The 27,516-nt window shown below is 38.6% G+C and overlaps 2 protein-coding genes across 2 annotated transcripts in view; one reads left to right on the top strand and one right to left on the bottom strand.

The window, feature by feature from the left end:
- The window catches only part of cep290 (centrosomal protein 290), a 47,797-nt gene extending 38,371 nt beyond the window's left edge, over positions 1–9,426 (bottom strand). The window contains exons 1-17 of the mRNA XM_042410943.1: positions 9,313–9,426; positions 8,778–8,855; positions 8,551–8,620; positions 8,389–8,435; positions 7,680–7,814; positions 7,380–7,433; positions 6,056–6,202; positions 5,579–5,761; positions 5,270–5,359; positions 4,357–4,479; positions 3,418–3,541; positions 2,725–2,897; positions 2,205–2,367; positions 1,984–2,084; positions 1,826–1,892; positions 1,115–1,221; positions 176–251 (exon numbers count right to left, since the gene is read on the bottom strand). Coding sequence (XP_042266877.1) covers positions 176–251; positions 1,115–1,221; positions 1,826–1,892; positions 1,984–2,084; positions 2,205–2,367; positions 2,725–2,897; positions 3,418–3,541; positions 4,357–4,479; positions 5,270–5,359; positions 5,579–5,761; positions 6,056–6,202; positions 7,380–7,433; positions 7,680–7,814; positions 8,389–8,435; positions 8,551–8,620; positions 8,778–8,855; positions 9,313–9,426 — 1,852 coding nt within the window. The remainder of the gene's footprint in view (positions 1–175; positions 252–1,114; positions 1,222–1,825; positions 1,893–1,983; positions 2,085–2,204; positions 2,368–2,724; positions 2,898–3,417; positions 3,542–4,356; positions 4,480–5,269; positions 5,360–5,578; positions 5,762–6,055; positions 6,203–7,379; positions 7,434–7,679; positions 7,815–8,388; positions 8,436–8,550; positions 8,621–8,777; positions 8,856–9,312) is intronic.
- A 781-nt stretch (positions 9,427–10,207) lies between these two features.
- tmtc3 (transmembrane O-mannosyltransferase targeting cadherins 3) overlaps positions 10,208–27,516 on the top strand; it is a 30,321-nt gene continuing 13,012 nt past the window's right edge. The window contains exons 1-7 of the mRNA XM_042410944.1: positions 10,208–10,296; positions 11,068–11,281; positions 11,663–11,881; positions 15,253–15,352; positions 18,805–18,920; positions 19,225–19,397; positions 26,215–26,467. Of these exons, the coding sequence (XP_042266878.1) occupies positions 11,093–11,281; positions 11,663–11,881; positions 15,253–15,352; positions 18,805–18,920; positions 19,225–19,397; positions 26,215–26,467 (1,050 nt within the window). The 5' untranslated portion in view covers positions 10,208–10,296; positions 11,068–11,092. The remainder of the gene's footprint in view (positions 10,297–11,067; positions 11,282–11,662; positions 11,882–15,252; positions 15,353–18,804; positions 18,921–19,224; positions 19,398–26,214; positions 26,468–27,516) is intronic.

Below are 27,516 nucleotides of genomic sequence, written 5' to 3'. Positions count from 1 at the left end.
GGCCTCTGAGGTGTTTTATTCTCTTAAGAAGGTTCATGTTTTGAAAATATATTGAAATAATGATCCCCGAGGTAAACGTTCTCCAGCTTTTAAACTGTTATCAGACAAACAAATCTACGGCTCATGGAGGTGATGCAACAGGAGAGCCTTGGATGAAAAGCGTGGCTGTACTTACATTTGGCCTGAAACTGGGTCTTGTGGAGTTCCAGCTCTCTTTCCTTCTTTTTTAGTTCTTTTTCTAGGTATTCATTCTGCAAAGAAAAGTTTACATCACTGAGAAGGTTACGATTAAAAGCGGAAACCATTTCAGCTACAGGTGCAAAATGTATTACACTTATTATTGGCACTAAATTAGAAACAGCTCTATAAAACTTAATTTGTCTGTTCAAGGTACTGCAAATTTCCTAACGGCTGGTACTCTGGGGCAAATCGACATGATTCAGAGTCTGATAATGAGCTTAAATTCAATCACATCAATCATTAATTCATTTTTTGCCTATTTTTATTGTTTAAAAAGCAAAAACAGTCTGCAAATTTTATCCCTTCTAATTGTTCCACCTGCCTAATTTACTTCATCCTCGATTGTACGCAACATGACACTTTACTGCTTTCTCTGAGGTCTAATTATTTCTGTTTGTTGAATCCGAGCCTCTACGATGAATACGATTTAATGTGTTTAAGTGTTGCAGATGTCCATGGAACTGTTTCATTTCATGGCATCCTACAGACATTGGCACAGATGACTAATTTAATGAAGTACTTGGATACATGACATCAGCTGATTCACATCCAAACAACTTATCACACATCTGTAAAGGTAGATTAAAAGAAGATGAATTTGTGAATTAATCATTTAATTCCTCCCCTCATTGTTCTTCTCCTTGTATCTTTATTTTTTTCCCACTATTCTGCATTTTTATTTTATTTGCCTCCTTTGGTTTTGTGTGTAAAAAAGGACATTCTCAATCTAAACAAGACTACCCTGGACAAATAAACTGAAACATTAAACACAGACCAAACATTTGAGCTGTCGATAAGAACATCAAACAGCTCTGAAAATGATTGAAATCTATGGCTTCATCAGAGCGAAGGTAGGTTGACATCAGGAGCTTACCTTGTGTCTAATCTCTTCATCTGTGTACGTGCTGCTCTGATGAAGAGACAGCTGCACTGTTCTGCTGGACCTGACGTCATCCTCCAGGAGGCTCGACTGTGGGATCCCTGAGGACACGGCTGATCGTTACTAAGACTTCAATACATCAATGAAATAAATACGTTAAAATATTCCGTCTGTATGACACTTTAAAGGAGTAACGAAGTGCTAAAAAGATTATGAGACGGTAATAACGTCTGATAGGAAACACTTGGTTACGCAAAATAAAATAAAACATATTTTCTCACTTACGTTTAGCGGCATTGCGCCATGCAGGTACTTTTAATTTTAGCAACAGAGGTTTCGAGATATACGTATCTCAGATTTCCCAAATATAATAGAGGTGAATTGAATTTTGTTTGTGGTCCAAAGCAAAAAAAAAAACTACATCTAAAAATTGTTTGTTCCTAGAGGGGGTGTCGCAATCACTCTGGATGATACAATGAACACACTGTCTGTTTTCCAGGAACATCGTTTCTGGAAAGACACAGCTAATGCTGCCTCATCACGCTAATCAAATCAATTATTCAAATGCTCGAACGTAAGAGGAGGTCAAATCATTCCAAAGTTTTGGTTGAGACAGATGAGTGGTGGTCTTACCAGAGATACAATGACCAACAGACAGAAGTAACTAATCATTGGTGTTATGTAACCGTATCATTTTTGAGTCACCTCTCTCCTTCGCCATGCGTCTGATTTGTTTCTTTAGCTCCAGTCTTTCCTCTTCAAGCCGTTCAATCTAGAAGGAGGTCAAGCGGTGAGGTGAAAGGAACTTATAGAGCGTAGCAGTTATAAACGCAATGATTCTAACCTTTGTGATCCCATTTTACCTCTTTGGTGAGGACTTGGTTTTCTGCTTTGTACTGCCGTTGTTTGAGATCTTTGGCTCGCTTGAACTCTGTCAAATCCACTTCCTGCTTTGGTTCCAGGCCTTTGGAGTCATGAAATAAGCAAGCAGAAGATTAATTTTGTTGCTTCAGGTCAATGTTGTCTAAATAGACTGAGATGGGGACTGTAAAGTTGTTGTTTTTTTTTTTTTTTTAAATCTGACCTAGTTTTTCTCGGAAATCCTCGTTTTCATCCATGAGGTCATTGATTCTCATCTCAAGCTGGTTGATCTCTTTGGTCATGGCCTCTGCCTCACGATCTCTCACTCTAATTTGATTTTTACACTCTTTGATCTCCGCAATGGCTGCTTCCAGGCCATAAGTGCCCTGTAATACAGAAACAGAGCCGTGATTACTCGTCTATCAAAAAGCGTGTCTTGTCTCACTTCCTTTATTTCCTTGTTTTTCAACTCGTACGCTTTTTTGGAGAAATCAGGATGCAATTAGACACGGTGGAAAACAAACACTGAGCTTGTAAAACCCAAAAAGCATGTTGATCACACCACAGTCACATAGTCATTTCAATGTCTCTATTAAAAGTCAAGATGGACAGAAAAAAAAAAAACATAGGCCTCGCTTCTGGGAAATTCAGCTCAATTAATTTGATATGGATTAAAACAATCTTTGATGGAAGCCAAAAGTAAAAAAAAACAAAGGGGAAAGAGTGGGTTTTTGTAGACTTACAGACTCGTACTGGCTCAAGCGGTTTGAAGCCTCAATGAGCGCTTTGTCTTTGTCCTCAGCGTGAGCTTCCGCGAGTTTTAACACCCGTTCTGCTTCCATCGCTCTGGTCTCTGCGGCTTCCAACTTGGACTTCAGCTCCTCCATCTTTCGCTGCTGTACGGCCGATTGCGGGCCTTGGATAAGAAAAAGGAAAGTATTTCTTGAAAGTCTGAGATTGCGAGACACCAGAATTTACTTGCCAGTTCTTCAGGTTCACCTCGATATAAGAGTAAGTAACCTTAAAGACCTTTTTAACTTCACCGCACGTCAATAACCGCACAAGTCCTGTAAGCTTGGCTGATATTTCGCAGATGTATGGAGTGAAATTCAATTAAATTCAATACATTGAGATTTTGGGGGTGAAGGTTTTTGATGTTAAACTTTTCCTAGAACCAAAACTCTAACCATTAAATTCCCCTTTAAAAGGCGTGAGAACCACAAAAAGTCTCACCACACATTGAAGGACTTAACTTTTATAGTACCTCCTCATTAGGGCTGGAGCCAGTGCAACCATTATTACTAGAAATGCTTGCAGTTCACGATTTAGAGTAAAAAGGCCGGTGACAGTGTCTTGTAGGAGTCAGAACTCAACCTTCATCATATGTATCTTCATGTAGGTGTTTTGTTAAGAACCTTAAGCAGCGATCCGCTCACCTCTGTCTTTCTTTGTGGACGTCTTTAGCTCCTCGATGAGCAGGGTGTGCTTCTCCATTTCCCCCGTATACTGCTCCACCTGCTCGCTCAGCATCTTGATTTGATTATCTCTCTCCTGGACGGCCTTTAGGGTATTCACCCGCGATTCAAAAATAATGAGAATTTATGTGTAAGACTGAGCTCAGCTATACCTGTAGCACTGAAACATAAGCGCTTTCATCATTAAGGAAATTTATGAAACAAAAATAAGGGGAGCCTGAGGGTGAGAGGCACATGACAGATGCACGAAGAGCAGAGAAACTTACACCGCATAGCTCATATATGACCTGGCCCGGGACAGCGATGGAGACGGAAGGGAGGACAGGTTGATAAAACGTGACAAAGTGAAGAGAGAATGCAGTGGGTAGGAAAAATAACAGATAGATGGAAAAACATGAGATGACAGATGCCTCAGATTCAGGATTCCCCGATTCACATGCTGACTTGTGAAGACCTTTAAATATTGTAACTGGGATGTTGTACAGTATGTAGAGTCTGAATGTGGTCCTGAGGTCACACGGTTAGAGTTACAGCTCTTTTGACATATGTGCTATGACACCGCATATGATACTACTTTAACCAGGAATAATTTAAATCCTTGAGCATCCTTATATCCTCTACTTCCTTTGGTTGGAATAAATATTAATTCAATATTAAAGCGATTCCAAGTTACAGTAACTCCAATACATCATTAAACTGACTGGATTGTCTACTCTATAAAAATATCCTGTGGTGTAAATGTCAAGTTTCTAATGTTTTACTCATAAAAATGCATCTACACAGACACATGCAGCACCGTGAATGATGCTAAAGCATAACGACCCACATTCAGTACACCACAGCGGTAGGAGATAAGAGGTATACAAGATATAGACGGGGGGAGGATTCATTCTTCCACACCTGTTGCAAGGCAATAATGTTGCTTTTATCCAAGTCCAACTGGGCTGAACGCAGCTTTTCTCTCAGGTCACGGATCATCTGCTGGTACACCAAAATTTCCTCATCCTTCCCAGAGAGCACTCTCTAAGAGCGAGGAAACAATCATGTCAGCATGGTGGAAAACTCAACATAGTGTTGTACAAATGTTACTGACTATTGTGAAGAAGCATAATGATGCAGAAATTCACTTTTAGTCCCAGGAACTAAAGAGCACCACAAGGTAAATCATAATCAATCATAGTTAGTCTTTGTTTCGAGCTTTGATTGAAACAAAACAGAAACACAGTCCTGACTTTTTTAGTTTATTGTCTGACTATTACACATGACTGGGATGTTTGAATTGATATTGCAAATGAGACATGCAGAGGTATTTTATGGTTGTTTATTTCTGTTTTAGTACATCACTGTATTGATACAATTGTCCTTCTCTTTCTCTCATTTGCACACTGTATTTAAATCAGTCTTGCTTTACACTAGTTGGTAAATTGACTACATAACTACTAAATAACAAGAAATTTCCACCCCTAGTGTTTGCTTATTCTGTAAATTAATTCTGTACACAAGTCATAACAGCCTTGAGGCTTGTGTTTGACCAATGAGTGACACTCGGTAGAGCGAACTCCACCCAGATAGTTCCTCAGCTTTCAGAAAGTACTAACCAAGACTCTTTGGGGAACTAAACTTGCTGGTTCCACTGATCGAAAGGCAAGTAAAGTTTCTGAGTTCATAAAAAGGTTCCTGGGTTACACGGCACTAAAAGGAAGCATAACTCTTCACCTTTGTTAAAGTTATCCTTTAAGTACATCTGGCGTGAAGGAAATAGTCACAAGAGGCCCCTTTTTGAAAGTTGTAAATATGACATTCGATTACCCACCTTCCACTCCTCCACTTTAGCATTGACTGCTGCCATAATTGGGTCATCCTCTTCTGTCATGCTATGAATCTTATCTGTTAACTCTCTGACCTGCACATGAAACACACACACACACACAGAGAGGCATGATTCAGCATGTGGCTTCAACACTGTGTGATAATAACACACTTCTTATATGTGATATCGATTATGTCAGGCAACTCAGCCCAACATGAAACATATTTTACAAGCCACCCACAGACTTAGGTAACAGAATACATTCCTGTGACAAAAAATAGGGAGAATTAGTTCATTGAGTAGGGTCTTTACTTGCAGCTTTGCATGATCCCTCTCTTTCCTGAGTTGGTCCATAATGGAGTCGGTCTGCTGTACAACAATTTTCATCTTGTTGTACTCGTCTGTCATCTTCTCCATCTCCTTCACCGACTCCTCCAGACTTTTCTGCATCTGCTCATTCTGTGTCTTCAGGTGTACGTTTTCGTCCTCGGCTCGCTAACGGACACAAAATAACACATGTTACGAATCAGCAGTACAAAGAGCAGGTAATGAAAACAGCTGGAAGCAGTAATTAAATTATAGTAAATGATTAGTTAATCGAAAACAACATTGATATTTCAATGCTTTCTGCAGTGCACATAGTTGAGGTTTTTTTCTATGCCGAGAGGTCTTGGTGGTTCTATATTTCTCTAAGACTAAAGAATGGTACTATTGCCATGCTTGACGAATAATGGTCTGTTACCTCACTCACCAGCTGGTATAGTAGACTAACAGATTAATAGATTGTACCTGCAGGTCTTCCAGACATTGGTAGAGCTGGCGATTGGCCAGGTTGAGCTTCTTCTGGGTCTCAGCATTCTCGTCTCTGGAAGGGACCGGCTCCTTCTGGTCCAACTCTCCGCGATAAAAGTCCACATCCTGCTGGAGCTGCTCGTTCTGATGTGGTACAGGAAGGGGACATAGTCTCAGAAGAGGTGCTGGATCCAATGTGTTGTGTAGAAGGATGATCATCCTTTTATACAGGCCAACGACTTTTACATAATAGCTTGGATGGACCACCTTCTCGTTTATTGAATTTATATTAAGATATATATGTCAAATATACTCTCTCTACTACTACAAAATCTACAATGTTGTTTTAAACAGGAACACCACTAAACTGCACTATTGGTCTTGTACATACATTTTATTTATGCACACTGGTTTAGAACAGAAGACTGTATACACTGTATGATCCCTAACTTTGATTTATTTGTTATCTGTAGCCAGTTCTTCCTGTACCTACATACTGGGTCTTATCTTATCTATGTTGTGTTAAACTTTTTCATATTCTCAACCTTTCATACTGTGCCTGCTGGTCACTGTACAGCCCAACCAATACAAGATTATAAAAAAAACTATGTAATGATAACACAGTTTCTAAATGACCTCAAACCTAGTTTAAGGTCATTTAGAAACAGTATTTCTGTGCTGAAATTCCTTGTTACTAATCAGCTGACATACATTGATCCGGATATATTTGCAATAAGCTAACATCAGCTTAATTTATCGGTCTATCTCTACAGTCTCTCTTGCCTATACAATAACTATTTGTTATTCGACTAGCCTTTGCCAGGTGAGTCAAAAGTGTTTTTGGACTCAACACCCACATACATACCAAACATAAAATTATCTGGCAGCTCAGATTCGTAACAGCAGTAATACATGTTCAGTACCATCCACAGTCCATCGAGACCACCTCGAGAGAAATTTTTCAAGTGTGTGATGTTTGTCTTGGCTCACTTGTACCTTTATCCAACTACAAGTACTATCATACCTACTTTGAAGAACTAAAATCTTATTTTTACTAAACTACACAACCTATACTTCTTACCTTCTTCTTAAGTTTTTTTATCTATGCGAACAGAATAGAAAGAGATGAAAAGAGATGATGAAATTCTGAAAAAAAATTCATATGAGCAAATGACGGCAGAGCACATGAGACTACACACGTTTACAGTGAAGTAAGAATACACGGCTTATATTGTGTACTGACTGAGGATGAAGTGATGAACGACAATACTGCTTCAGAGATCTTAATGATCTGTTTGATAGAGCGCCAGCTGTTACATACCTCTCTTTTCAGCTTCTTGACTTCATCCTCGGCCTCCTCCGCTCGCACAACCAACTGAGAAAACACCGAGATAAGAGTACAAGATACAGAAACTCAGTGAGAATTTAACCACATCGAATGCAAAGCACACATCTGTTACATTTGCACTTGGAGAGATTTAGGATAAGAATGCAAAAGTGTTTTTACATAAGGCCTAATGTGGGCTAACTAATAAACTAATATGTATAGGTCACCTAAGGACTAAATACAGAATCCACGGTCCTGTTCTAAACATTGGAATTATGGGTAACGTGGTCATACCTCCTCATTGGTTTTCTTCTCCTTTCCCATTTCTTTCTTTAACTGGGTCAACTCCTTCTCCCTGTGCTCTAGCTGGGTCTCGAGCTGCCGAATCTCATCTCTCAGGAAGCGGTTGTCTGGCCCAGTGCCGGGGTGCTGAGCCGTATGGACCGGACACAAGACATGCAAACACCCAAACAACCCCCAACAAGAAACCTCTTAGTCTCCCATCATCTAGATGTTTACAACAGTGATACATGCACCCATTGTCATTAACAAGTTCTTAAACGAAGATTACCTTTCTCTTTGCAAAGTAAATTATGTGAGTGCAAATTATGATTGCATACAAACCTTTAAAAAGTGAAATAATTATGATTAACTTGAAAGCAATAATGGCTGTGAGCATGTGAGGAATTAGCTGTAATCCTCTTAGGTGCTGTCTTTCAGTGGTCAGCACAACCAATCTCTTTGCAGCCACGGATACACTCTATGATTGGCTAAAAGATTAGGCACTGTTGCCGGAAGTAAAGAAGCATGAAGGGTAATTTCCAGTCAAACATATCAGTGCAGTCTTTCACATTTATATCGGTGCCAGCATTCATCCCAGGAATAGAAATAGAACACCTCAATAGCTCAGGGAGTAACATATATGTTAAATACAGTATGTAAGTATGCAGACAAATAGACAAACAGCTGCATAGATAAACAGACAGATGCTGAAAAGCCTTACCTTGCGCTCTTGTTCCAATCTCGACACCTTGGCGAGAAGTTCCTTTTCTACAGAACAGGAGTCATAATCAATGATTTAAACAGTGTCATTTGCTAGCAAAATGCATATGAAATGCAAAACATGTAAAACATTTTGATTACTAAACTTGATCTGTGTACTAACCAGTTTTGGCATGCTTTACACCAACGTCATCTAAGAAGTTGAAGGCGACGGTAAGTTCCCGATCCTTTATCTAACAGGGAGGGGAAGAGAAGACGATTACGTCTAAAATGACAACGTGAGTTATACAATAAACAGTCTTGCTTCTTGAAATACATTACATATGCAAGAGGGCTATTGGTAGATGTGCATGAGAGAGATCAGAATATAGGAGTAAAAAGACACAACACCTTCAAAAGGGCCTGAAACACTCTTAGGATGTGAATAATGTTCTCTGGAGCTTTATCCTTCACTTCCCATTCTTCTGTCTGCATGGAAAACATGGTTCAATATGACAAACGGTCAAATTTGTAGTCATTCAAGTCTGAAATAATAATGATCTGACACTGTGCAAGAACCAGGAGTGATAAAATATTTCATTGACACACAACATGATTTTAAATTTGCTCTGATCAGAGTTCAGAAGACAAAATGTACACTTTACATAGATTTACTAAATCACATGTGCAGGCCTAGGGACAGACAAAACAAAACAATCAGATAAGTAGCCTATGTTTTGCTGACAAAAGCCAGTGAGCAGGGATATGTAATACCCTGAACAATAATCTCAGATCAGCAGGACAGTCTGCTTTGTACAAGTACCCATAGCCATGGCAAAGAGCCAGCGCTAGTGTGGATACAACATGTCATTTAAAACCAGAGAAACAGGTGGTGGTTGGAGAATGTGTGGCGTAATTAATACTGATGTGTAGTGTGGACAATTACCAAAGCGAGCATAGTGAAGACCTCGTCCACTTGGTGTTTTCCATATTCATGGAGGTTCGCTGCATCAATTCTCGCAACTTTATCCCACTCAAGAGCAGCAGGCATCTTGGCCATTTGCGTGTTTGTTAATATTTTACAAGGAATTGAGCAGACAGCGGAGTGATAGCTGAATTAGCGTTATGTTAGTGTTAGCTTGTTACCTCATTTTAGTTAGAAGGGCTATGGCTAAATATCGTTGTGTTTCTCAAAATTAGCTCTAACGTAACTCTTCGCATTAGGCTAAAATGAGTTTAGCAAATGCTACATTTGTAACGACGTTTATTTTCTTCAGACTGTCAACAGAAATCCAGTGACCAAGCAACCATACTTGTTTTCATTAATTTCCTAGCTGTTGTGGTTTATAAGTTAGCTATCGTTAAGTTAACGTTCAACTGAATGTCTGTTACCCACGCTCAGTAAGACAGGTTGAATTAAATATGTTCACGCTAGATGGATAACATAGGCTAACGTTACAGATAAGTAAAAATGACAGTTAACAGCTTCCCTATGGTTTCCATGATATGATGCTTTGGCTGCTAGGTTACCGATGACAACAGCGACAGTCAGTAACTAATAAAGGTAACGTTAGTCCACAAGAAAATAAAAGTAAACGGCTAACGCCAAGAGTGGACCCTTGCAAGGCACTTTACCAAGATATCCAGACGATGTGGATATAACGTTATCACAAAGCACTTAAGTCGTATACAGCTTGATAATGGCTGCATACACTTCAGTTTGTCAAAAAAGAAGAAACTCCGAAGCTGGCTAAGCTAACGTTTAACTTGCGCGGTCACCTCTGCACCGGAAGTAATAGCGATGACGCGTTGAAGCTAGCTTGCAAAGTGGGATGCTGTTTTCTGACTTGTGTAGTACTCCCTTTGTGTTTTACCATTCCAAGTTTTTGATATCACCTCTGCAGTCACCGTCTGCTTTGCTAGGGTCACGGTAGGTAGGAAATTCAATAAAGGCCTAGACATACATCGGCGCCCACCTTATTTGGAGTACTGACAAGCTAGTTAGCATTAGCTGTGAAATTAACTAGTTAGCTTTGCCGTTAGCTAACGGTATAATGCAGCAGCCAGTCTGTTTTAGGCTTTTTGTGCTTTTATATCACCACGATTAAGCGGTAACAATGTCGATCTAATTAATTTGACCAGTGCCTGCTATTATATAGCCTTTTAAGCAGTCATATTAGCTAGCTTTGGTTTTATATTGCTGGTAGAATACCCCCTCCGTAGCTTTTGCTCTCTACAGTCAGTTGTTATTTTTATACCAGTTGCTAGACCATTTGATTTTTCAGCATGTGATCCATTATCCTCACCCATAGTTTTACGTGTTGGGTAGCTGTCAGCCAGGTTATACAATGTACCCAATATTGAGACGAGTGCAAACAGCCCAATCCATAAAACAGGGTGGCAGGCTATTTGTAGGGTGTTACTGTGGAGTGATAAGATTACCACCTCAAATTTGAAGTCATCGCATTATCACCAACTTAGCAAAGAGGAGTTGTGAAACGGGGCTTAACATACCTATATGTGAGGAGAAAACAGTATGCTAAGTACTTTTGAAGAATGACATTTTCTGTTGTTAAATTGATTGGTTGTGAAAATTCAGTCAGAAAGTCAGTCCAGTCAGGAAATCAATGTACAGTATAAGGTACCTGCTTTACATCTATTTATGTCAGTTAACTTGAAACCTCTTTGTTTTCCTGTACAGTGATCAATGACGGCTTTGGTCAGCCATGGCTGTCGTGTCATGGAAGGAGATTTTACTTTTGACTGGAATGGTGGTGGGATGTTACTGGAACAGTCTGTCATGTGGCTTCGTGTTTGATGATGTCTCAGCAATCCTTGACAATAAGGACCTACGGCCCTCAACTCCTCTCCGCAACCTATTCCTCAATGACTTCTGGGGAACACCCATGGCTGAGGTAAATGATGGTCCAAGACACACCTCTGTGCTCTATCAGTACAGACTTACTTATAGTTTACATTAGGAAACATTGACATTATAATTTAAACTGAAATTGCATTTGTGACACATTTATATGAAGTTTCAGGGCTGGTTTATTAAAAATATAAAATGTTTATTAGTCTAGAGACAACTGTTTTGATAATCAATTACTTATTATTTGATTCCAGCTTCTCAAACATGATTATAATCTGATTTCTTTAGTGTTCTTTCCATGACAGTAAACAGACTATATTTGAGTTTTCTGACATTTTAGAGACTAAACAACTAATCAAGCAAACAAAGAAACAGTTGGTCAACTGACCTGCATCTGATAACATGTATATGTATCCCACTACAGGAGCGGAGCCATAAATCTTACCGACCCTTGACCGTACTCACCTTCCGACTGAACTACCTCTTCAGTGAGCTGAGCGCTGCCTCCTACCATCTTCTCAATGTGGTTTTACACGCCGTAGTATGTGTGCTTTTCCTGCGAGTGTGCCGTTTGTTCCTGGACAAGAATTTCAGCTTGGTGGCAGCATTATTGTTTGCTGTGCACCCCATCCACACTGAAGCTGTAAGTTCACATTGAACTGATGAAGTCAAGTAATGTCATGTATGTTATGGGGGGGAAAAAAACTTGAATGACAGAGCAATTGCTTCAAAGTGATCCATTGGACTTTTGTAAAGTTGAAGATTACTTTACTGATTTGTTTCCTGTTGACACAGGTCAGTGAGGCATCAATGTTAAGTGTGAAGTAAACGGCTTTTAGTTATGGAGGAAGTTTGATTTGTTAGAATGGGTAGAAAGGTGGGGTTGTTGAAAATTGTGTCGGTTGAACTTTTCAGTCAAACCCATTAGTGCAGCATGAGGTCACTGAAGAGATACCAATTTCTAGGAAGCAGCATTTTTACAGTAAAATCAGGTGCCTGTTTCATAAGATCTTCAGATTAGTTCTTCAGATCTAGGCATGAAATACTGAGCATTTATCCTCATAGCCAAAAGTCAGATAATATCTGAACTGAAGTTCCTACCCCAGGTGATGCCCTGCCACTGCTGGAAAGGCTCAGTTGACATGTTGGAGAAACGCTGAGGCATATATCCGATCTTAAAGGACTCAGATCAGGATCGAGGCCAAAAAACGTGGTCGAGACATCCCTAGTTATAACAGCATTGATAAGTAGCAGACAAGTGGTGTTGCAGCGGCATCATCCACACAAATGATTACCAGCACCCCATTGCTTGACGTGAGCATAAATTGGGCAAAATCTGTATTTTTCAAACCATGCAACATAGCAAGACAATCCTTAGTGCACAAACTTCCGTCCCTTGTCTGTTGCTTACAACACTACTATAACATCACTGCCTCGGCATCGCTCCAGCATGCACACTGGCCCTATCTGTGGGGTGGGGCATCATGGTCAGAAGGTGCTTTAGTTTTTCCTGAACCAGTGGCCAAATGTGTGGTTTCTCCTCAAGATCAATGCTAAAAATCACAGGATTTTTAAAAACAAGATTACAGTGAATAGGAAGTGTACAAACTGTCCATGCTAATATATCATTAGTTCTTGGCCCATAAGGCCTGTTTAGGGTGTGACACTACCTTATCCAAGACACCTCCCCCCTTACTGTGACTGTGTTTACATGCATAGTATTAATTCACTTACAACAAGATTAACTCCATTCAGTGCAAACTGCCATTTTAATCCCCTCTGTTTATCAAGTACCCTTTCCCTCTGACCGTGGACATCGGACATTGTATCACATTTTTAAAAATGAACGCAATATATTTTAAGATTAATTTTGAAACAGAAAGCCAGTCATTTTTACAGCCATTTATTACGGATAACATCCATGATAGCGTTTTTCTCAGGAACGAAAACAAGAGGGAGGGGAAAAAAATAACTTAATTATTAACTACGTCTTTATCGAACTTCAGCGGAAACCAAAAACCTTTTGCTTGTCGTTAATCATTTGAACTTGATCTTATATCCTCTTTAGACTCTGTCTGAAAAACCTCTTCCTCAATTAGGACTTGTAATTCATCCTATTCAACGTAGCTGAACTGATGACCAGACAGTCCCTGACCAGAGTAGGAAAAAAAACAAAGAAAACATTCTGTTTCTCGGGGTGGAGCGCTACTGTTACACAGCATGCACCACTGCGCCAGTCGTCCTCATGGTGTTCTCTTAATCTATGCAGAGTCTCTTAGACTTCTTGAATGGAAACAATTTGCCTCACAAATGAGCCCTTAGAGTTAGTCCAGCGAATGCCCTTCATGTTATCACTGTCTGGAATCTCTCTCTGAACGGGTCATTTGTTTTTGAGTTATGCTCCAAGCACTGAAGGTCCCTTCATGATAAGTACGTACAAAGAGTTCCTGTGTGTCTCCCAGTCTTTCTCAGTGTGTTTTTTGGTTATCTGTCTTTTTTTTTTAATCGAGACTTCAGTTTTTTTAGTATCTCCCAAGTTTCTTCAAATACAAATTATTATGTGTCCTCCACATAATAATGCGGAATACACATGAAATGGCATCAGGGGGGGAAAGCCCTCACTGAACAGACGTAGCCCCAGACACTGTAGTCAGATGATGAAAAGTCAGACATTTACGAAATAGGATTTGAGCTAATTTGTGATTTGAACTAAGTGTAGTCAGTTTTCCTACCATTCTGTTGAATTAGATTTGATGGAGTGACAAGGCATTTAAAGGCTGTCTGTAAGCATATGATCTGTATGTTCCTTAGATGCCTCGCTTAGATTTCCTTGTTACTTTTAAAATGTGTCTTCCTCTGACTTTATGAATGTTGTGTGAATGTACTTAACTTCATATGGCCACCATGACAAGAGATGTCATAAAGTAGGTTGTTCACTTGTTTAGATAATGCAGTCACTTGTAAAAGAGTTCATGAACAGGCCCAGTGCCCTTTACTGTTCAATGTCGATGTTATCAAAGTAAAACAGTTAATCTAGTACAGGGCATACATATTTTCTGGCTCCTGCGTAAGAAACTCCATCACCTTATCAAGTGAGATAATGCACCGGTGCGGTTACCTCATAAATGAAGTGTAGGCCTTATAGTTTGTTTGTTTTATAGATTTCTAGGCCATGCTGTGATTTATACAAGTTGCAGGTAAATGCGCAGCCAGTGAATTATTTCTTCTGCCACCAAATGACAAATATCAGGTCATGCACGTACTTAGTTTGAATCTGGATGTTAATACCTATTTCTGGAAAGGTGCAACCAGCAGAAAGCCAGCCCCAACACCGGCTGGCTTTTTTCCTTAAGAGCTCAGTGTGCCCTTAAGCAAAAAAACACTCATGGGATGAGAATAGATAGAGCTTAAGTAAAGTCTACCGTGGAGCTATTTGTGGAGCAGTTTGTGTAGTTTTTAGGTTCTATCTTATTCTAAGAACTCTTTTGGTTATGGTATAAGTGAGACTGTTGTTTCTTCCACATGAGGGCAGTCATCATTTACACAAATGACAGACGTTGCTGTCAGACAGGCTGCTTTAAAGAAACTTATATCTGCTCACCATCCGCTGAGATGATTTACTTGAACGGACCTGTTTTCACAGCTGGATTTAAACATGTGAACTCTCGTCACTGCCAACTGTAGACACGTGTGTCATATTCTCAAATAGACTAGAACAATTATTCTGTGTCTTGCTTCACTTGAGATATATGAGCAATATTGTGGAATCTTTTATTACACTTGTATCACTTTTCTTCCCACGAGTTGAGGTATTACTCATGGTTGTTCTTGACCCCTGTGGAAGGGAGGTCATGTGCTGGTAGGAAGCTCTTTTCAATCTATATGATTTGAACACGACTTATTTTTGGTAGAATTTTACAATTTCATCTGCACCTCAGAGACTTATAATTGCAAAGGTGAAATACAGAAGTGTATTTTATGAAATCTATAGACTGTTGTCTCTTTTATCATCAGGTCACAGGTGTGGTTGGCAGAGCTGAACTCCTTTCTTCAATCTTCCTCCTGGCTGCTTTCCTGGCCTACACCAAATCAACAGGTTCAGACCACTCCATCGGTAAGTCTAATGACCTCATCACATACTAGGTTCATGTCATGTAAGCGCTTTTTTTCTATTTGCCCTTCCGTTATGACATTATTGCAAACATAGAAGAGAGAGAGAGACAGGACACTAAACTGAAAATTCTCACTGGTGACTGTATGATCCGAGTGATTCAGACCTACAAGGTTTTTGGCAACGTCGCAGTCATTCTCATTCATTACAGATTAGTAATAGTCCACAGTCAAAGGCTTTTTTTTTTGAATAAAGAGCCTTGTGGCAACAACAGGAGTTGGGATACGATCAAATGCCTGGCTCCTGTCAGAGTTTAGAAGCTCTGCATCAGTTTTTCCATCCAACAATTTGTTTTTTCCCCATTGATCTGATAAATATTTGGTACTTCTCTGATTGGTTTATAAACATGGAATCTCTTATGGTGTAATTATTGATCCCCTCCAGACATTTTCTAAAACATATAACATATTCTGCCTTTGATAAAAAACTGACTGATGTGGTTTTTCCTTCCATTTCCTTTTTTAAAAATTCCCATAATCACATTTAATCCTTCTACTTGATTGAAAAAATTCAGAATCTGTGAAAAAATGTTGTTCATTTCAAGAGTAAAAACTACTGGATGCAAGATGTCTCCTAGTTCACTGAAGAGTCTATGTGAACAGTTTATGTGCACTGGAGGCTTCAACTTTCCACACTCGTGGTAGTTGCATTCTGGAGCATGACTGGCTTTCAGACTAGTTGTGATGTCATAAGTCATGTTCACGGGTACACACCTTTAACTCAGATTTAAGGTGATAACAGAGAAACTTTCCCCCCTTCAGCTGATGAATTAATAAACAGCCTTCAAGTGTCAAGCTCTGTACAAACATCGTTCTGCACAGTGAAGCTCAAACATCCAAGTGAAGTAACAATAAACAAAATTTTATTTTACTTTAATAACACAAAATTACATTTACATTGTTGTAATGTTCATTGTTCAACCTGTATATGCTTACATATACAAGTTGCGGTTGGTAATATATATGGCAACATATGCGGTTGGTAATTTGTTGGTGGTTTTCATGTACTGGAGTCATGTTGTGTGTGTGTGTGTGTGTGTGTGTGTGTGTGTGTGTGTGTGTGTGTGTGTGTGTGTGTGTGTTTCTGTAACTGTCTATGCCAGTGGTGCTTGCAAAGGCCATTAAACTTTAAATTAATTCATCTTGTGTATATTTAGTTCTTCCCTTGAAAATTCCAACACCAGCCCAATCAATTATGAATATTTTTGGCCAATACCAAAATATAAAAGAAATCAGATAACAATATTTCAGCTGGTATTCTTTTTTTAACTTAATCGTTTTTTATTATTTAACATTAAATTAGGTGTTATATAAAATAATTGTTATTCCTATTGTGACCTGTGACCTGATATGTCCTGAGCAGGACATTTTACAGTCGAAAAATAAATTTCTTAGTGCTATCAGGTGGATACTGTATAGCGATATTGTTTCTGAATGATCTCAAAATTCAATATTTTTGAATCTTTGAATGACCTGAAGGCTGAACCAGCTCTTCCATCCTTGAAGTCCGTGTAAAGCAATAGTAAATGTGCTCTGAGTTTGTCACATCACAGAAAAATGTATAATTAACCACTCAGCCGAATTTGAATGATGATAAAAATTGCCAAGTATATAAAATTAGTTTTCAAAATCGTGTAAGAATAAGCAGCATTCTCTGCTCTGAAACGCCGGGGACGTGTCCGTTGAAGGTGTTGACAGCACAGGCTGACTGAACAGCCTCTGAATTATCAGTGCTCATGCCAAACTCCTGTATGGAAATACACAATTTAAAATAGGCCTTGTTTGTAGGTGTGAGGCAAGCAACATGGATGATATTTTAAAAATAAAGTAAGGTCAGGAGCCACTGTGTAATTCAGCACATATTTTGTAGGTAAATGTGGACTTGTTTCAGTAAAAATGTAACTTGAATGATTAGTTATCAAGCGATCCATCACTAATCATCATTATGTTAAAGTGTCTTTTTTTAAACAGAGTTTAATGCGCTTAACGTTCCTCAGTTCTCTGCTGGAAAGTCCTTGGCGACTTCATTGTGGCATCAAAAGCCTCTCATGGCATGCTTTTTGGTGTTTGCTGCCCGGCAAATGCTCTCCCTCTGGCTGGGGACCTCCCAGCCATAAGCCGGCACTGAAGCCGAAGTCGTGGACAGCGGCCAGTGTCGGCCACTGCCGGCGCCACGTCAGTTGACTCTACCCGCCCTCCAAGCCACACAGCCGGTGCTGAAGCCTAAGCCGCTGGTGGCTCCACCCGTCAACAGACGCTTCAGCAGGGTTTAAAATAACTCCTTGAGCGCTAATGTTGACAGAAAATGGCTCTATTCACCAGTAACAGCGGATTATCTGAAGCGAATCCCAGTTGTCTCTGATGAAAGTTTGAAAAAATCCTGAATACAGAAATGGTGAAAAACAGTTTAACACTATAACTTCACAATTCAGTACTACATAGTTCACAGTCTTTTCACATGTTTTCATCAATTATTATTTTCTAACATATATAATGTATTCAAAAAGAAATCCTTTACATCCTTTACATGGACTTTAATGAGATTGTCTAGGCTCATGGAGACCAAAACTAATGGTCTATTCAAGTAGTTCTCATTAACTCACAAAGTAAAATGGTTTATAACCAGAATTTAACTGTCCAACAACACACATAAAAACAATTTGCTTGTTGAATTTATTCAAAACCCCCATTTATTTCCTAGTATAACATGCTGCTATTCCGTGGTGCGATATCCTTACCTTGCCAGTGTGCAATACCTCCTTCCAACTGCTGATCCAGTACTTCATTAGACACTGAAAATAATTGTTGGAGTGCTGTTGTAAATAATGTAATATCTCTCAGACCTCACTACTCTTTTTTTTCATTTTTCTAACTTAAAATTATTGTAAAATTCTTTCTTTTTTTAACCCGACTGAGTGAACCTCACAAGAATTCCAATGTGCATGTACCTTGTGTATGTGCAAATGGCAATAAAGTGTCTGTTTACAGAATGAGTCGTAATGTTTCACTTAAACACATGATGGATTGGCTTATAGAAGATTAATCCATGTAAATCCCATTTCCTTGTAATGTTCTGTGATGAGTAACATCCAGCCTTCTAACAAGAGCAAACACTGGAGCTAATGCCTGACTTTCAGTATTTTTACCCTGTAATGGCTTCTTACATTGGTCTAGTTTGAATGATGTTTTACCGGTGATCAATGACCACCTGAGTGCAAATACTTGGTCACATGGTATTTCCCAGCTTTATCAGTGTGTCATCCAAATTTAGGCAAAAGTAAAGGGTTTGGTCATTTGACTTAGTAAAATTCACCCAATTTGTAAGTAATGGATAAGCCAAGTCAAAGGCTGTGTAGAGGCTGTCTGTTATTTATGTATATTCTTTTTTTTTTTCAGTTTGGGCTCCCATCGCTCTGACAGTCATTCTAGTGGCTGCAGCAACACTGTGTAAGGAACAGGGAATCACTGTCGTCGGCATCTGCTGCATCCATGAGGTTTTTGTTGCACAAGGGGTAAGGCACCTAAACTTTGCAATTCACATCGCAATTTGTTCCTGTAATGTTTCAGGTATCTGCCTGGCTTTTTGCTTTAGAGTCTGTCTTAAACATAAGTTGAAGAGTAGGATGCATCTGATAACGTTTTGGGATGTGCATACACTGCTGGGATTTATTTATTGTTAAAAAAACAAAAAAACAAACATAAATCACTGAAATAGTCTTAACAGATGTAGAAAATGAGTGGACTTTGGATCAAGAATGAGTGAGTATGCAGTATTGTGACCTTTCATTTCTGTCTTTCTCTGCTGTTGCTACTCAGTTTACCTTGCCAATGCTGTTGGACACACTGCGGCAAGTCATGCAGGGTAAAGACGGTTTCCCCTACGCCGTCCTTCAAACGCTGCTGAAACTTATTGTCCTCGTCATCAGCACCCTGCTGCTTGTCATCATCAGGGTCCAAGTCATTCAGTCCCAGCTTCCTGTCTTTACCAGGTAGGTGGTTTTATTCATCAGTGCCAACAAAATGCTGCTAAAAATGTATTTCAGTCTTACGACCTTAAACTATTTCTCCGTTTGTCGATTACATAGGGTTTTTACTAGTATATCTAGAATTTATTTTACAGATCAAATATATGAAAACCTTTTTTTAAGCAATTGTTGTTGCTCTGAACAGTGTGATAGGATTATTTTGTTTATTTCAGTTTGTTTTTAGTGTGTTGCAATTAAATCTTTAAGTTGGGTTTTAAATAAATTGTAGCTCCACAGCAGCTGCATCTTATCTGCGCAAAAGGAAAAGACATTTGTAGATACTAAAGGGCAGTGGAATACAAAGTCATTTGAATGTAAATGGATTATGCGATTATGTAAACACATTATACTAGTCTGGTTCTTTAATTTATTTCAGATTATGTAATGGTTTACATAATGCCTTTATTTATTAGATTAAAGAAGAAAATCTTCCCATGGATTCTTACTTCCTGCAGCTGATGGATGTTGCAGCACAGTGCTCTGCATGACTATGAATTATACTGAAATACATCTGCGTGGTAGTTGCTGCTATTAAAAGTAACTGAAATAAGTGTTGCTCTAATTCCTTAATCTCAGATGTTAAAAGCAACCAGTTGTGAAGGGTTCAAAGGTCAAAGCCACAGCAACCTGAAAAACCTCTGTAAAATATTCCCTGTAATCCTCTTAAATGACAGTAAATTTAAAAGGAAAGAAGAGAAAAACTAGTGTGTGTTTATCTTTTTGTCCTTCAAATGCTTTCCACTAAGTCATGACCATCCTTGATATACTGTGCCCCCTAGTTAATAATTCAGAAGGAGAAATTCAGTATTTAGATTTAGATGACGTACATGACCAGTGAAAACACTATGCAAAGTTATCCAAGAGGGCACAGGGCTAAATGTGAATATGTCTATTGGATTAAGTATTTACTGAGTCTAAACTAGTTGGACATTGTCTATAGAGGATTCCACACAGATTGAACATAATGGCATTTGATCTCGAAGATAAAATTCCAGACAAGTGGCCAAGATTTACTAATCCTCTAGCCATAATCTTAAAGCTGTCTCCGGATTGTCTGAGGGAATTTCTTTGATCAAAAGACAAGATAACAATACATCACATTTAGATCATCAACATCCTGGATGTGATTAGTTTCCAAAGAACTGGTCCTCCAGAACAAGTTTAGACTACCTACTGAATAAGAACAGGTCACAAACAGATACGGGCTATGAGTACTCACCTTGAACACCTAAGATAGATAGATGATGAGTTAAGGATGTTGGGATGCCAGTAGTAGCTATTTAGTCAAAATATAATCATGAATGCAGGACTGTCTTCATTCACATTTTAGGGTGCTTTCTTTTTTTCCCCAAAATGTTATCACTGGGAGAGCCATCACCAGATGGGTTATAGTTCTATACTGTATATTTTATTTTATCTCAAAATTTAAATTAGAGGATAAACCCCTTGAGATGCACCATTGTGGGACCGCTCCTGCACCCACTCCCCCACCATCCCAAACCCCACCCGCTACATCTGTTACACGTGTCATCTGTACAAAGAATGAACGAGAAATAAAATAAATGAATAGATCCAATAACATTATGTCAAAGTACTGAGGCTACTTATACTAACTAAAATGAGGGTAAATACAATCAAAAACATCAAGAAGTAGATTTAAGGTAAACAAGCAAGTCTTGAAGTCATGGAAAGAGGTAGGCTAATCGATCTTAGTGAGTTGGGCAAATTATTCCAGTCTGATGGTGCTTTAAGCTTAAAAGCATGTCTCCCAATTTCTTTAATGATTCTAGGCACAATAAAAAAGGTTGTTGAGTGTGTCTTAGTGAATATGATGATCTGAATGGAACTAAGAGCTGTTTCAGGTATAAAGGATCATTTAAAGTAAATACATTTGAAAACAAAGAGCAACCAATGAAAATGTCTCCTAGAGTGAAGTGGTAGCCAGTTCAGTGTGTCGTACATAAAACAATGATGTGTTCAGTAAGGACACCTCAGGACAAATCTACAAATATTATTGTAGACTACATTTAAAGGAAAGGATGTAGATGAGTTTTAGACGTATTCTGGTATATAATATCACCATAATCAATAATGGGAAATAAAAGCTGTTTGACAAGTCATTTTCTTGCTTGGAGAGTAAAACAATTTACAGACTAGCATTTATTTATTTCTAATAAAATCAATATGAGGCCTAAAAGAAAATTCTGAATCAATCCAGAGTCCCAAGTATTTAAATTTATCTAATTTAATGGAGTGTAGACCATTAGTAAAATTCATAGCCAACTCAGCAGGTGAATGATTAGAATTATAACTAGTACCAAACAACATGCTACAAGACTTCTGCTTGTTTAATATGAGATTGTTATTTAAAAACCATTTTTGAACAAAAGAAAATTATGATTTCAGAGAGCTTTGAATTTTAGTTATATCAGAATCAGATGTGTATATAACTGTGTCATCTGCATATAATTGAACAAAACAATTAGAACAAATTTTTTGAAGATCATTAATAAATGATATAAATATATAAGAGAAAAGTAAAGGTCCTAAGATCAATCCCTGCGGTACACCCTTTTGAATAGTTAAATAATCTGATTGATTGAACTACAAACAAAGAAAGAAGAACGATTGAAAACTTCAGAGATAATAGCAGGGTCATGGACAACTTCATCATTAACACAAATCTACACAACAGAGCCTTTACTGGGACTAAGGATACTTCTCATCCTGTTCCAGAACTTTTTAGGGTTATGAAAATCTTGAGAAGACTATCTCCAATCGTTGGACTTAGCATTCCTGGTTTTAGTCTTACAGAAATTTCTTAAGTTTTTGTATGCTTCCCGGTCAGCTGGATCCCTAGGTATTCAATATTTTGCCCAGGCCTTATCTCTAGGCTTAAAAAGACTCATCAAATCTGAACTAATCCATGGTACATGTCTACCTTTGACTTTGTTTTCCATTGATTTCCTAGGAGCATGTTTATCAACAACTTTAATAAATTAATTCAAATGAAAATACCATTCATCTTCAACATTAACTATCAACTGAAACTTATCCTAGTCTATTTCCAAAACATCTTGAATAAAATGATCGATATTTAATTTTTTACACTGCCTTATACTTATATATCATGGAGGAAGACAGGAGATTTTAATCTGCCAAACACAAAAAAATAACAGAATGGTCACTAAAACAATCAGAAAGCACCCCTGACTTAATAATCCTATCAGGGTGAGAAACAAATATCAAATCTAACAGAGATGATGAGGTTTCAGTAACTCTGGTAGGTTCAGTAAAATAAGTTGAGTTAAATTTATGCTACCAAATAAGTTTTTATCATTTGAAGAAGAATGATCAATCCAACCAACAAAAAGTCCTTAAATAATCAAGTCAGACAGATAATTAAGAGAGCCAATTGTAGACATTATACATTTAGTGGATTCAGAAGGTGCAGTTGGAGGTCTATAGAGATTTCCTATAGCCAAATGTTTATTGTGATGAAAACTATCGTAACAAAAAGACACTCACAATACTCAGGGTCAACTTGAGTAATAACAAATTGTAACATCAATTTAGAAGTGACATATGTTGCCACACCTCCCCCTCTACTGCCCCTATCTATTCTAAACAAAACATAGTCCTCAATTTGGATTTCATCATCAGAAATACTACTGTTTAACAAAGTTTCAGAAAGAGTGATAACATTAGGTCTATGATGAGAAACCCAAGCTCTCAGAAGGTCAATTTTTGGGAAAAGACTCCTAATGTTTAGATGAATAACTCTTAAACCTTTTGCAGTATTAATGCTGTAAAAAAAAAAAAATTAAAAAGTATGACAATTGCATACATACATAGCAAGTCAGATAAGAGATGGATGACAAAAGGAGACACCATAGCAGAAAGCACACATGTGCGCACACACCGACATAAACGAAGCGGCGACAAGACAGTGAAATAAAGATAAATTGTCGACCTATAATATTGACTCCTCTTACTCCACCCCATCTGTGCAGAGTTTTAACTCTTAATTAAGGAGGAAAAAAAACTTTCTGCTTCTTTAAATAAATCCCTGAGTTTACCATCCTATGGCTCAGTGTAATAAATCATATATATTACCGAGATGCATTCCTTGGTATTGGAAAACGATGGGGAATAACTAAAGAAAGAAAAATAAATAAATAAACGGTAGTAAGTCCAGATGGGAGTAATATTCTCACAAACTGAAATGAAAATTTCATTCAAAAGAAGTCTGTTCATGACGTAAGTTGCTGGCATGATTTACCCAGAACTGATAATGAACCAGAAACAATAACGGAGTATGTTTTGTCCTTGAAAGTTACTGGCAGCTTGGCAGGATGAATGCCATGTCTCAGGTTGGCTGAGGGTAGTGCCCTGATGTTTTTGAACTTTGCCTGTTGTTTCCACTGATCCGTGGTCATATCCGGGTAGATGCGGATTCCTTGGTAATTTAGTTTACTCCACATCGCTCCTACCAGACACCAGATGGTGCATCTCACCTCGAAGCTGTATAGCCAGGTGATCATATACCACCATTGTGGTGGGCTATGCTCACTAGCCGGAGCGGTCCAAGTTTCTCTACCCCAAACAGTTCATACAAAAATTTGGTAACAAAGGCAGTTGGTTTACCTGCCTCTATTCCTTGTTGTAAACCAATGATGCTGTGATTTTCCAGTTCTCTTTTAATTCTTCATTCTGGGCAAGCAGGGCCTTGTATTTCTTTTCCAATACGGACATGTGTTCTTCCATGATATTTGGAAGAACACATATTCTTTTTGATACTTGAAGTTTCCAAATCTTCCACTTTTGGTGTGCATGCTTTTATTGTAAGGTTCAGCTCACTCAATTCCTCTTGCAACGGCATCAGTTTGTTGTTGAGATTTCCTCCCGCACAGTGTCTCTGATCATTTTCCCAAGCAGTCCATTGTTCCTCTGCAGAGGTTACACAGTGTAAGAATGACCAGAGATTGTTGTTTTCAGGACAAAATTGAGTTTGAGGGGATCTGAAATTTAATCTTTAAGCTTAATTGTTTGAGGAAGCGGCATGGTTAGCATTCGGTATTCTCACAGCTTGCTACCAGAAGTTATGTGTTCATTGATCATGAATGATATAACATTATTACAGTTACTTTTATTGTGAAATTAATTTTCGACCTGATAGTAACAGGGTTTAAGGATTTCAATGTCGGTCAATTGGTCGACATTTAACGGGCAGATTGCTGTGTCATTTACTACACGCATACATTCATGTTCCCTAGAAGATATCCCCTTTCCATTTTGGACCATCTATGAACTTTCCTCCGTCAAAATGCAAACTTTACACACAAGGTATCTCATTACTTGATGGGAAGATTTCCATGAGATTTGCTAGGCGCATTCATATTCCTAAAGCCTTTTTTATTTTGGCGACCATGGCCTTTCATTTAGCATTAGCATAGAGAAAGACTGTACTGGTTTAGCTCTACTGCCTGTAGAACTCTTAAAAACCTAAAAGTTGTGAGATTACATCTCCACACCAGTGTTTTGTGTGTTTTGGGATTATGGTTGTTATGGGGAGCTTTGACACGACGGCAGAGAGTGATGAGGGTATCCTATGCCAGATTAAAGGGTAAAAAAATGTAAACAGTTAGATACATCAGTCTGACGCCCTGAACATAAACATCCATAAATACACGATATACACTCTACTTATTATATTCTATCATACTCTGTTTCGCTGTCTCTCCTCACTGTTACCTTCCAGAACTATTAAATATTGAGTATGATATAAATGTATATTATATTTAGGTACTGTTTATAGAGATCTACATAGGTAGATGAGATCTTAATAGTGCAGTTCAAGCTGTGCAAAACAAAAGTCATTAGATGTAATATATTTGATAGTAGGCCTACATGCTCTTCCTACCTAAACCATCTCTTAATTGAGTTGTATTGGGTCATCTTTAATCAAATTCTGGGCCTCAATACATTATACTGCCATGTAATATTCTCTTTATGTATAAAGAGAATATTACATGGCATGTCATTGGTTAGGTATGGCACTTTACCTTTATTTTAAAAACCAAAGTAGGTCAGCTTTTCCTCTCTTACACAGCTGATATTTTTTCCACATAACCACATTACAGTTCTTTGTAAAAAGCCATTCTGGATGGCTGGGAGGAGTCAACTGTGCATGATTATATTAAAGGCATATAAAGGTGAAAATCCTAAATCTAATCTTTATATACTGACTTGTCCTCTCCTGACACTGTGTGTTTAAGCTCTATTTTATCTCCTCGAACCTAGACTGATGACTGACTGGATCAAATCGATGTATTCTTATAGTTTCACTCACTTTACATGACATGTTGTTGACTAAGGTCCCCTTTCAAATACATTGCACAGACCAGATGTGTCTCCCTGTATGTACTCTTATGTGATCTACTAGGAAACAGTGGAAAAATGGTTTTTCAGGTCAGCAGGAACGCAAAGAAAATAGGAGGGAGGCTCATTTTATAGTGTGATTATTATAACAGTCTTTGATAGTGTGGACTGCTTAGTTCATTTTAATTAATTGTTTAGATGCAGCTTTATTTAAATTTAATCACTTTTCTAACATTTTTTTTCTGCACCCTTAGCCTAGTTTCCTCATAAATTTTATGTAAATAAACAATTTTACACTTTTTTTGCTTGACCCTGCTTGTTTTACCCCTTCTTGTCTACCCTCCCCAAGCTTTATTGGTCAGATTTACTGTTCTCATCTGTGTCCTGTCCTCTCTTGTAGATTTGATAACCCCGCAGCAGTCAGCCCTACTCCCGCTAGACAACTCACATTCAACTATCTGCTTCCTGTGAACGCATGGCTTCTGCTGAATCCCTCTGAGCTGTGCTGTGACTGGACGATGGGCACCATCCCTTTGGTGGAGTCACCTCTCGACCACCGTAACCTAGCGACCCTGGTGTTCTACACTTTTCTGGGCCTGCTAGCTTACCACAGCCTGTGCTACAGACACAGCTCTGCCAAGACCGTCATCATGGTGAGTGAACGATTCAAATGCATTTCGATATATGGTTACAATTTACATATGGTCTCTCTCACTCTCTCTCACACACACACACACTCTTCAAATACACAAAAACAAAATACAGACATCCAAACAGCGGTGTACTGTACATCCATTTTAAGTCAACTTAAACAGTCTTTTAACATCAGAAGTTTAACAATCTACCATACACACACTCATTGCAGCTATTTTCTCGAGAGACAACTTCCCTTGTACGATGCAGATCACCTCTTTGGGGCATTTGGAGGTTTTGTGGTCCTTGATAACCACCAATTTAAAATAAAGCTGTTGTTTGTAGAGATGCACCGATCAATCAGCCACCTATCGAAAAGAGATGATTTTCAGCTGATCAGCCATGACTGGTGACTGGCCCCGATCAGCCTCATATATCTGATTTTTTATTTTTTTTTTTGGCCGGTCAGATTTACACATATGTGCCGTACATAGCCACACAATGGTTCATGTTGCACACACAGCAGCACAGACAGTACAGCCCATTGACTGTATATAAACATGGACGTCATGACAGCTCCCCAAAAGTGAAGCTAAAACATCACAATCACCTCCTAGTGGCTGGCTGCAGTATAGGGACGTCTGAGGGGGGCGTGTCCCGCAGACCGTCATCCAGTTTAATCATGATTGCGCAAAGGCATCTTCAGTTATAGGCCACACCCACTTACACCAATCAATATGGCTCTTCAGATTTTGGTTAATACTTGCCCCCAGGGTGTGCACACAAAAATTGGCGAGATTCTGTTCACTGGGTTTTGAGGTATATGTTTTCGGCATTTGTGGCGCCCCCTATTGGTCAGGCTCAAAATGCATCAGTAGACCTATTCCCAATCACTGAGTTATGTATGTAAGTTATGTACCAAGATTTATGATGATTGGACAAACGGTTAATGAGTTATGGCCAATATTCTCTCAGCTCCGCCCTTTGCGAAGATATTTTGGTTGATGGTAGCCATGTTTTTTGACCGATCTTGCTCATTTATAATAGAATGTGTGTCTCAGTTCCCCAA

This window comes from Thunnus maccoyii, chromosome 5 (genome assembly GCF_910596095.1).
Source record: "Thunnus maccoyii chromosome 5, fThuMac1.1, whole genome shotgun sequence".
In the NCBI taxonomy this organism is placed as follows: domain Eukaryota; kingdom Metazoa; phylum Chordata; class Actinopteri; order Scombriformes; family Scombridae; genus Thunnus; species Thunnus maccoyii.
The sequence above is the reverse complement of the archived record's forward strand: the minus strand, read 5'-3'. Positions and strand labels throughout refer to the sequence as shown.